The sequence below is a fragment of the Lactuca sativa genome, chromosome 9, assembly GCF_002870075.4.
Source record: "Lactuca sativa cultivar Salinas chromosome 9, Lsat_Salinas_v11, whole genome shotgun sequence".
Taxonomy (NCBI): Eukaryota; Viridiplantae; Streptophyta; class Magnoliopsida; order Asterales; family Asteraceae; genus Lactuca; species Lactuca sativa.
The window spans coordinates 63,542,849-63,554,156 of record NC_056631.2 but is presented as its reverse complement, the minus strand read 5'-3'; the positions used below and the strand labels follow the sequence as shown (position 1 = coordinate 63,554,156).

Here is an 11,308-nt window from a genome sequence, read left to right as displayed (position 1 = left end):
ATACCCTTTAACCATTTGGATGTCAATTACTTGTTTTTTAAACTCCAAATAAATAGGTACAAAAAAAGAATCTTAGAATGTGATCATGTACCAACCAAATAGCCAAATGTACAACTCCAACTGTCTTCAGGTTGGCATTTGGCAACTGTAAAATGTTTCCCATGATACTTTGCATGAAATTGTGTAAATTTGAAAGAACTAAAAAAAAAACTGTATAATACTCATGAAACCATATATACTAACTAGAAAGTACCCTACAATTTAATATAACTTAAACTGTGAATCTATCAATAAATTTTTTTAAGGAACCAAAGATTCTACTGTAAATGTTTTGATATTCCTGCACCAACGTTCGGTTACATGATGATTGATGACAACAAAATAACTTAACGGTTTAAAAACGAGTTGTCTGTATAGTTTGTGATAGAGAAATTAAATATCCTCCTACATTTTATTACTACTTATCTTTTTACCAAATCAAATGTTGACATGTGCCACATTTAATGATACATTTAATAAAATTGATAATATTTTAGTTTACTTGTCATCATTTATTGTGGGTTGTGGGTAGGAGGATAGTAAGAATAAAATGTAGGAGGATATTTAATTTCCTAGTTTGTGATTCTGTGATTTACCTTCTTATTTTTAGTTGTGGGACCCACCTGTTTTCCCTTTTTACATGATTGTGGAGTGAGTTGTATATGTATGAAACAAAAAACTATTTTTTTTGACAAAATGAACAGAGAAAAGAACAAAAAAAGCATCTTCAAAAAGTCAAAATGAAATGTGTAACATGCTAAAAGAAATGAACTTACCTACTCTTTCGGTTGGTTTTCCTTTTGGGTCGCAGTCGCACCTCAACTTTTGGGCTATTTTAGCATTTCATTTCTTCCTCTCAGTGGGCTAATTCGTTTTGCATACCGAAGCTAGTTGATCACGACATCTGCTTAAATTCAAGAATGAATTGTTATTCATCTTTTGAGTACAATGTTTCATTTTCATGGGGGGCATGGGGGCGATCTGGGTGACCAAAGTTACAAGGGGCCCCAAAAGTTTCAACAAATCTTAAGGAAGATCGAATATCTTTGAAGTCATTTGAGGCAAATCAAAAAAATAATACCTTCTGAGTTCTACCTATTAGCTCTTAAAACCACGAATCGGACAAGTTATTGTTTTAGTTATAATCAGGTAAATTATTTTCTAAAATACCTTTAATTTCATGAAAAAAGTGTCAATTTTTTCCTAAATTTCAGTTATGTATTTTATCTATTTTCATAATTTTTCCAAAATCCAAATATAAGTAGAGCTAATTGAAGTTTTTGGTGGCTTCTTTGTTCCAATTCATCATTCATGTTATTTATCTCAGTTATCTAAACTCTTGTTAATTATTTATATTAAACAGTTTAACCAACATTAAAAGCAACTTTTAAATAGGACAACTAATGAACTAATGCCACCTTTCTACCAAGAATATTACTGTATAGTCCATACTCGCCATTTTATAATCATCAATATTCAATACCCTTTATCCATTTGGATGTCAATTACTTGTTCTTAAACTCCAATAAATAAGTACAAAAGAATCTGAAATGTGGCCACGTACCCTTCCCATGAAAGAGACTAAAAATTTAGAGAATATTTCTTTAACCAATAAGTCAATAACCATAACCATATGTGCAGACTAGAAACCACCGTACAATCTCAAAACTCAAAATCTATCTAAAAAAAATTATAAAAGACTAAGAAAATATTTTAGTTTATAAAGTAGCTAAAAAAGATTAAAATTAAAGTAACAGCCAAAGCGAAGAAGGTTTTTGGTTTCAACTGCTTTGACAAATGTGGTGTTGGTTTTGTCTCCTGTGTCTCAATTTCCTTGTTCATACTGCTGCAGTTGTTGCCACTTATCTTCTTCCCTTCTTTTTTTCTTAACCTTTTTTCTCTCACCTGCAAAAACTTAGATTGGTTACATGATGCCTTAGAAAACATGTTACAATTCTAAACACACACTTTTCTCATGTTGGCTGTGAGAGTGTTCACCTAATGTGTATATGTATGAACGAAAGAGTTTTCTTTTTTTGACAAAAAGAATCAGAAAAAAAAACATCCTGTATAAAAGTCAAATTTATGTATATAATATGCTAAAAGAAATAAACTTACCTTCTCCAATTGAATTTGCTCTTTTAACTTGCGTTCAGTTTCTTCTTTCCTTAACTTATCCGACTTATTGTCAAACCCCACCAAGGTTTTTTCCTTTTCTTCATCCTCATGCTCTTGTATCTCATTCAAACAAGCATATATTGAATCTCTTATTATTATTTTTACAGGTTCCTTGGTTTTAATTTTATGATTAAATTTCCCAGCTACTTTCCCTACAATTTGATAATCAGTGTGAGTGTGTTTCGTCTTCTTTTTTTTACGTTCAACCGTTGAAAACACTGAAATGGATTTTGGTTTATCCTCAGATTGGAATGGAATTTGTACTTCTTTTTCTTTTTCATTTTCTTCATGTGTTTTCTTTACTTCTAAATCCGCCACTTCGGGTTCAAGTTTTGATACATTATCTTCTAATGAGTTGATTTCTTTTGCTGAACCCTGCATAAGATTCAAAATTCAAGCTATTTATCCCTTTAAAATGTAGTCTAAGAATCATACAAAATGGTGATATATGTACCTTCAGGTGCTCCTCTATCTCCCTTTTCTGGTTTAAGGCATGTTGAGTTTCATCATGGATTCCCATATTTGAAACATAACTCTTTGATTGTTTGATTTCGCAAATGAATTGATTCTCATCTTTTAAGCCAAATGGTTCATGGTGTATCATATCCTCCATTATGTGTATCTGCTTCAAGAAGAAAAACCAACAATAAAATACAACATATAGTATAATACATGATAGAAAATTGGTCAAAATTTTGTATTAGAAAGTAAAAAGAGTGAAATCATACCTTGCTATCAGCGTCTTCAATTTGAAGATTAATAAACTCACTTGAAGCCTCCCCAAAAAATATTGGAACTATGTCATCCATATCTCTGACTACCTTGTCAACACTTATGTTTCCTTGTAAATCATCAAGAACTATTTCAAGAATATTACTGTTGGCATTGCATGTGTGTTCAGTCTCCTGATTTTGATCCTTATTATGAAGACTGAATGAGCCAAACTGAATCGTTATATCTGGGCTCACTAATGAATCAGGAAAGATTAATATAGGGATCGGAGCTTCCTTAACTTCAAATTCTTCTGTTTGTTTTTCATCATTGACATCAGGAAAATTAATATCTACCTGTGAAATTGTAGTATGATATGTGATTGGATAATTGTTGGCTTCTATCTCCTGTTCATGTTCAGCCATAACTAATTGTGTTATATCATCTGAGTTTGGAGTATCTTCAACATTAGATTCCTTATTATCATCAATTTCCGATAGCTGTTGCACCTCACTATCAGCATCTTGGTTGCAAGGATTTTGAACACCATCAATAACCACAATTTGAGATTCAATATTGTCATCAATGATTTCAACATTCTCCTTGTTCGAATTCTCAGATTTAACATCTAATTCAACAAATTTAATATCTTCTATTATGAATTCTGGATTACCTTTCCCTTGCTCCCCTGACTTGGCATCCTCACCAACAATTTTTGGCAGTTGAGCTTCATCTTCAACAACTGTCACTTCAATATCCTCATTCTCAATTGGATCATTAGCAAAACCCAAGTCTTGAACTAGCTCGATTACATCACCCGAGTCTTCAACTGTGTGGACCACATCACCCGAGTCCACAACTGTGTGGACCACAACACATGAGTCTTCAACTGTCTGGACCACATCACATGAGTCTTCAACTGGCTGGACCACATCACCCGAGTCCTCAACTACCTGGACAACATCACTCGAGTCCATAACTGCCTGGACCACATCACATGAGTCTTCTACTGTCGAGTCCACAACTGCCTGGACCACATCACCCGAGTATTCTACTGTCTGGACCACATCATATGAGTCTACTGGCTTAAAAACATCTACTGTTTGGACCACATCACCCGGGTCTACAACTCCCTGGACCACATCACATGGGTCTTCTCCTGTCTGGACCACATCACATGAGTCTAATGGCTTGAAAACATCACATGAGTCTAATGGCTTGAAAACATCTACTGTCTGGACCACATCACCCGAGTCTTCAACTATCTTGACTATATAACCCGAGTCTTCAACTGGCTGGACCTTATCGCTCGAGTCTTCAACTGTCTTGACTACAGAACCCGAGTATTTAACTGTCAAGACTGCATCACCCAAGTCTTCAAAACCATTTAACTTCTCCACTTCACAGGTTGTTGCAGAGACTTGCCCAATCTCGCCATGGCTCACGTCTAGATGAATGTTCACAGAGTCGTTAGACAGGACACCACTCTTCAGCCTTACAAGTTGATTTACAGTCGAACTTTTATTGCTGTTCACTTCTTCGTTAATGCGTTCCACCTCACCATCATTTGCAATTGCAGACCCAAAAACAATGCAATTAGTCCCCAAGGCAGAGCATTCAACCATTCTCCCACCACCACCGATCACCTCATCACTCCCACCAACAATCTCAAATGAGGAATCACCGGAAAAAACTTTACCATTCTCAATTCCAACCTCACAAATACCGGCCGTCATTATAAAACAATCACAATTTTCTGAAAGAAAAAAAAGGATGTAGTAATTATGTAAAGAAGGCGTTGTAAATGCACAATCTAAGATCATGTACAGATTAACTAAATCCATACCTGAAGTGTTAAAAGCAGAAGCTATCCTTAGCAGTTAGCAGCAAGAAGATGAAGTGATTGAATGGGAAGACGAGTTGGTAGAAGAACGAGAAGATATGCGTTTGGGGCGGGAGAGTCTCCGTTCCGTTTATTTTCTTTTTTGGTTTTTGAAAAAGAACCGGATAAGTCTTCCCCTCCCCTCTTAAATCCTAATCTTAAATTCTTAATCATAATCCTATTTTAGTGTTATCCTGTTTGAATTTTATAATATATTTAAGTTTAATTTTTTTTATTAAAAGATAAAACTTTTAAAGATATGATTGAACATCAAAGGATTTTGAATTTAAGCGAATTAATATTTAAGAAAATGAGATAAAATTTATTTCTACCGATCTTGTATATGTGGAGCAAATTACAAATTTTGTATTTCCATTTCGTTCAAAAATAAAAACAAAAACAACACCTTTTTTTTATGGAACCATTGTTTAAGATTGTTTTTCAAAACAATTTGATTTTTAGAAAAGTTAAAATTTATCGGGGTGAGCACTGTGGGTACTATTAGGTGTGTTGGTACCACGGTATTCCGATGAACACCACACTAACCAGTGTGTGAAATTTTATTCTTCTATTCTAACAGCAAAAATTTAATTCTTTTTTTATCAACTATCATAAATACCATACTACCTAATACTTTATTTCACATAACTACTATAATTTTTACTATTTATTTCAGACAAAACACTACACTATCGACTACCAAAATAAATCCAAAGAAACCTACCCCTAATAGTAACCCCAAGAACCGCGTCTGAAACAAGTTGTGTGTGTGCAAGTGGTTCAACAACGCTGATTCAAAATATTTTTGTTGTCAATCAATCGGTTTACCAACCATAACATGATGCCCCTACTTTTTCACCTCCACCTCAACTCCAACAATTTCACTATCAACAAATACCACAATATTACTCTATGATATCCGATAGGCCAACCTATTTTCACACCTTTATCTGTTCTCCCCGAGTACATTTTGGGAAGCCAACGCCCGACCAAGTCGGGAATCAAATTTTTTTGGGAACGCAACCCGAATTGGAATCCAAACCTGAAACCGAACACGAACACATGCCATCCAATCCCAAATGAAAAAAGGGGGGAAGTCTCAGCTAAAAAAGGAAGGACTGACATCCCCTCTATAATGGACATTTAAAGAAGAGAAAGTATTAGCGGAATCATTGTTCGACATTTCCGAGAATCTCGTGTACGAAAATATGCAAGCGCATAAACATTTTCTACGACACATTACCTAATGATTTATAAACAAAATATGTCTTGGTGACTACCGTTCAAAGCACCAATGTATAACCAAGTTTTGTGAAATAAACAATATGGTTGCAAAGTTCAACGAGGCGTACAACAACTTGATGAGCCAAAGACTCTTTCGGAAAAAGAATTGATGAGCCTAAGAAAAGCGGGCAAAGCATTACGGACGTTTTCAAGACAATGTTTGAAATATTTAAAATAGACAATAATCAGAAGCCATTCAAATTTGTCGAGGTTTAAAAGTTTTAATCAGGTTACTAAAAATGGAAACACTTTATTGAAAACGAAAAAAAAAAGAAGGTGGTTCAAAAGAACAAACAATTCTGAAACTAGTTATACAACTTCATCGAATGTTCGTTTTTGAGTTAGACTTGAACCAAGATAACGCCTTTGAGCTCAAAGAGATATCTCGTCCGATTGATAGCGATAAAGCAAAAAAAAAAGAGGGTCTTCATCTAATGCATCGAGATCTGACAAAGGTGATGACATATTCAAGGTGGCAAGTAGCTTCGAAATATTTAGTTTGAATTTCGAAAGTTGTTTGCAATTCAAAAATGGGACATTGACCGAGAAAAGAAAAGGCGCGAGAAGAAAAACAAAAAAGCCGTGATATGAAATTTTTAACGCAAAACATCGACCATCTTCGGGAGACGAATCCGTGATGGTTTTGAGGGCAAGAGATAAAATTTTGAAAAAACATTTCAAGTATACTTATTTTATGTTACTTTTTTAATTTATTTGTGGTTTTTTTTTTTTTTTTTTGGGGGGGGGGGGGGGGGGGGGTGGGGCTTGGGGTTTATTATTAAGGTAATGAAATATTTATCTTTTATTATTTTAAATATATATAAAACTATTAAATTATAATTTTATACATTTAATAAAAAAAATGAAAGGTAGTGAGAGATGAGTGTTTCTTGTCACAATGATATGGCCGGCAAAAAATTGTGCTATGACTTTACATTTGGTTTTATGTTTTGCTTCGTGAGATAAAAAAGATAACAAACAAATAAATAAAAGTAAAACTGTGTGGTTTATTTGACTTAGGTTCGACAATAACAAAAAAATGTATTTTTCATTTGATTTGATTCGAAGTTAGAGATTCAACATCCTCCAATTTTATTGTGTATATTTCTATAGAAATCAAAGGAAACATAGATATAATCTCTAACAACATAAATACAAATATAATTATCATATTTCAAAAAGAGAGGGGTTGATTTCTTGAATTATGTCGATTGAAGATCAACCGCCACAGTCGATTCTTGTCCTGTTCTTCCAAGTATAAAAAGCTCTTGCATAGACTTTTTATTTGCATCTTTTTTTTAGGGCCTCAAGAACATATATGTTGGTGTGATTTTAGAGAAGCTTGGAGTAAAGGGAAAGAATATTTAGGTTGTTAAAAAAAATGCTCATGTAATGTCACACCCCCAAACCAAGGATGGCGGAAACGTTCGGGGGTGGAGGATTTCATGTATAGTATCACAACAATGTGTATAATAGTCACGTGAATGGTCCTTAAGGTTTCATTTAATTGCGCGATTGGTCCTTGACCCTAACCCCGTCATTTTTGAGCCGTTAGTGAAGGGATAAATTTGTCTTTTCATCTTGTTGTGCATCAGAGTATATAATTTAAGGTCCGCCTTTGTATCCTTCTACTTCTCGTTCCTTGCCTCTGTTCTTCCCTCCCTACTCACATTCTATTCCAAAATTGAAGAAGATGGTGATATGCCACTGTGGAAGGCCGGCGATTTTGGTGACATCGTGGACTGACTTGAACCCAGGTCGTCGATTTTGGTCATGCTCAAGGTTAGGAGGAACATGCAGCTTTTTTGGATGGTTCGACCCTCCCATGTGCCCTAGGTCAACTGTTGTGATTCCGGGGTTGTTGCGTGGAAGAAACAATCTCGAAGCAAGATTGATGATGGTGAAATGGCTACTTTGTCTGAGTTGGTTGTTTTTCATGGTGTGTTACCTTTTCAAGTAAAAAATCAAGAAGCATTTGGGGGGGGGGGGGGGGGGGGAATCTATAACTTGGAATCTGTGTTTTGGTCCCATTTTTTTCATAGCTTTTGAAGGATTTTCCCTATGATTGTATGTAATGTTGGGACAAGAAAATGTAACAGATATAATATGTAATGTAAGGTTGATGTTTTGTTTTAATGTGATGGATATTATATTAGCAAGGAAGGAAATTGTCAATTTGATTGCATGTAAGTGTAATGTTGATTATTAAAGTGCAGTAACATAGCCAAAAAACTAATTACCAAAGTAGCATTACCATTAACCATAATGCATGTAAGTGTAATATCATGTTACAAACATAGAATACCCAAAAGACCTATCAAAAGTAGTTGTTTTGATTGACATACCATAACCAAACTTAGTAAACATGTTCTAACTTTAATTAGACATAATAGCAAAAGATTACTTAGAAATACAAACTAAGCTACAACATGTTTTCCCTTCTTTTGTCCACCCCCCTATCCAGCTTCACTAGGACCTCCCTGCCCCTTGCAAGTCCTAGCATTGTGACCTTTGTTGTGGCATTTGCTACAAGTGACTGTCAAGTGTTTCCTACTTAACTTGGTACTTTGAATTGGCTCATCAACTGCCCTCTTCCTTTTTTTCTTTGGCCTACCAACCTATAAACAAATTCATGTGGTTACATATTAACAAGTTTATTAAATAGTTTCAAGTTAAATTAAACAAAACATGTATGACAACAAACCTGTTTGTGATGTTTGGGTGGGAGAAGGGTTGTTGGACAATCAGATCTAGGCCACATGCTCCTTCCATTTATTGGGTCAATTGTGTGTTGGTACATAGCATTCCATGTACTGAGCCAGTAACATTTGCTCACCCAAGCCTCAAGATCTCCACATTCTGACCCATTCTGCATCTTATCATACATTGCAGCAATAGCATGCTGGCATGGAATACCTGTAATGTCCCATTTCCTGCAAGTGCAACTCCTCTCTTTCAAATTCACAACATACTGCTCCATCCATAGACCAGTCACTTGATATTTATTAGCTCCATTAAATAGAACCCTCATCTTACTTGCCTCTGTCTTATTGTTTTCTAAGATTGTTGTTGCAGTTGTACTTAGAGAACCTTTGCATTTGTCTAGCACCTTATGAACATTTACTATTCTCTTTGTGAGGTATTCTCTAATATATTCCAAACAAGTGATTATAGGCTTGTCCCTTGCCTCATCTAGCTTGGAGTTAAATACCTCACACAAGTTATTTGTTAAACTATCAGTCAATGCCCTTCCTATATATAAAACCAAACAATTAATTACTAAAATCAGTTATGAAATATGTTAGTGAAAAGAGTATGATACTTACCAGAGAAATGGGATCTTGCCCAGTGTTTTGCAGGAATTTTACTTAACCACTCATGTGCTTCTGGGTTAAGCTTTTTCAGTTTCTCCATAGCCCTATTAAATTTTGGTATGTTGTATACTTTTCCACAACACCATACTGCTTCCCTCAATTCATCTCCTTTGTGTTTCAATTTCATGTTGTCATACACATGTCTTAAACAGAACCTTTGCTCAGCTGATGGAAATAACTTCTCTATTGCAGCCAAGATTCCCTGTGAGTACAATTAAAATAAGTTAGTAAATGAAATAATAAAAAAAAGTAAAAGTGAATAAAAAGTTAGAGGGTACCTTTTGCCGATCTGAAATGAAAGTGAAGTTAGATGAAGAATTCAAATCTAAGTCATCACCCAAGTGTTCCAAAAACCATGTCCAAGAGTTAATATTTTCAGTCTCTACAATGGCATATGCAACTGGGTAAATGCCATTGTTCGAATCAAGCCCAACTGCAGTAAGAATTTGTCCTGGAAAGGGACCCTTCAAAAACGTACCATCAAATCCAAGAAAATCCCTCAAACCTTTTTTAAATCCCTCCTTCAATGGACCTAAGCATATATATATCCGTTTGAAGATCCTTGTCTCAGAAGACACATTGGGTTCGGTTTCGACATCTATCTTCACAGTTGTTCCTGGATTCTTTGACTTCAATTCCATGGCATATTCTCTCAAAACACCGTACTGCTTTTCATAATAATCATAAACATATTGTTTTGCCATAGCTTTGGCCCGAAATACTTTCATCTTTGATATTGAAAGTGAATACCTCTGTACTAACTCCTCTTGTAAAGCACGTGTAGGGATCTTGGGGTTACTTTCAACTTGATGCAATATGTTGTTAGCTAGAAACTTAGATGAACAAGCCCTCACTGTCCTTGTTTGCAAACAAGAATGAGAATCTTCGTATGTTTTGACAGTCCAAAGTTGTTTCTCATCTGCCCTAGATATAAAAAGAACCCATGGACAAGTTGTTTTCTTGGAAAGTACTAAATTGCCCCTATCTTTATTACTGTCATCAGTCAATTCAGGAACAATACCCCTACACTTTACCCTAACTCTTGTCTTGTCATTCTTTACATAATGTAGATCCCTCCTTTCTTTTACAGAGTAGTTGGCAATAACTTCTCTTATTTTTTCCTTTTCCTTGAACGTCTGACCAATCTTAAAAGCTTTAGTGTGAACCTCACCAGATGAACAAGCAACTGGTTTTAGAATGGACCTTAACAATTTCTTCCTAGGCTCTTTTTCACTAGCAAATGACTCAACTACATCATTGTCTAAGACTTCTAAAGGTTCATCTTCAATGTCTTCATGTTCCTTAGTATTATTGTTTGTCGGATCAAGCTGGCCCAAGTCCATGTCTTCATCAAGTACACTACAGAAGTTGATCATGTTCACCTCCACATCATCTATCAAAGGTTCCTCATCAAACACTGTTTTTTTTTGCATCATGCTGACTATCAAAATCACTTTCATCTGCACTATCCTCACAATCATATTCATCATCTACAACTGGATCATTATTCATAACTGGCTCATCATATTGGTCATCTATGATTGGCACATCATTCATAACAGGTACATCATTCATAACTGGTTCATCATTCAAATCTGGTTCATCATTCATAACTGGTTCATCATTCAAAATCGGCTCATCAGTCATAACTGGCTCATCATCCATAACTGGCTCACTATCCTGTATCACTTGTGAAGGTCCATCAAATGTTCCATATGGCACAATGGACTGGGAGTAGTCTAATTTTATACTAGAAGACCCAACAACTTTTCCCTTCTTTTGGTTCCTATCTAGTTCAGGGGATACATCAGTAACCAACTCCTCAATAATAACCTTGGTG

At 35.2% G+C, this 11,308-nt stretch overlaps 2 protein-coding genes across 3 annotated transcripts; both read right to left on the bottom strand.

Moving 5' to 3' along the window:
• Nucleotides 1–1,605: 1,605 nt before the first annotated feature.
• On the bottom strand, nucleotides 1,606–5,186 carry LOC111921651 (uncharacterized). 2 transcript variants are annotated; one of them, XM_023917320.3, is made up of 5 exons: nucleotides 4,775–5,186; nucleotides 2,946–4,684; nucleotides 2,672–2,839; nucleotides 2,158–2,592; nucleotides 1,606–1,944 (listed from the first exon to the last, which is right to left on the bottom strand). In XM_023917320.3, the coding sequence occupies exons 2-5, from the start codon at nucleotides 4,662–4,664 to the stop codon at nucleotides 1,753–1,755; spliced, it is 2,514 nt and encodes an 837-aa protein (XP_023773088.1). In that variant the 5' UTR covers nucleotides 4,665–4,684; nucleotides 4,775–5,186; the 3' UTR covers nucleotides 1,606–1,752. The 2 variants fall into 2 exon arrangements, with proteins under 2 accessions (XP_023773088.1, XP_023773035.1); XM_023917267.3 differs by having other exon boundaries at nucleotides 2,946–5,175.
• Nucleotides 5,187–8,550: 3,364 nt separating this feature from the next.
• Nucleotides 8,551–10,844, bottom strand: LOC128128979 (uncharacterized). Its single transcript, XM_052767707.1, has 4 exons — nucleotides 9,747–10,844; nucleotides 9,421–9,670; nucleotides 8,799–9,346; nucleotides 8,551–8,712 (listed from the first exon to the last, which is right to left on the bottom strand). Exons 1-4 carry the CDS (start codon nucleotides 10,842–10,844, stop codon nucleotides 8,551–8,553), a joined length of 2,058 nt encoding a protein of 685 aa, XP_052623667.1.
• Between the last annotated feature and the right edge of the window lie 464 nt (nucleotides 10,845–11,308).

What these genes read in the sequence shown, in the direction of transcription:
- LOC111921651 (XM_023917267.3), bottom strand. Translation starts at nt 4,772, where the DNA reads ATGGATTTAGTTAATCTGTACATGATCTTAGATTGTGCATTTACAACG. An exon ending in TTGAAGACGCTGATAGCAAG is followed by an intron (nt 2,840 to 2,945) that starts GTATGATTTCAC and finishes TTCTTGAAGCAG; the next exon opens with ATACACATAATGGAGGATAT. An exon ending in AGATAGAGGAGCACCTGAAG is followed by an intron (nt 2,593 to 2,671) that starts GTACATATATCA and finishes AATCTTATGCAG; the next exon opens with GGTTCAGCAAAAGAAATCAA.
- LOC128128979 (XM_052767707.1), bottom strand. Translation starts at nt 10,844, where the DNA reads ATGATCAACTTCTGTAGTGTACTTGATGAAGACATGGACTTGGGCCAG. An exon ending in GGCAAGATCCCATTTCTCTG is followed by an intron (nt 9,347 to 9,420) that starts GTAAGTATCATA and finishes TTTTATATATAG; the next exon opens with GAAGGGCATTGACTGATAGT. An exon ending in CACCCAAACATCACAAACAG is followed by an intron (nt 8,713 to 8,798) that starts GTTTGTTGTCAT and finishes ATTTGTTTATAG; the next exon opens with GTTGGTAGGCCAAAGAAAAA.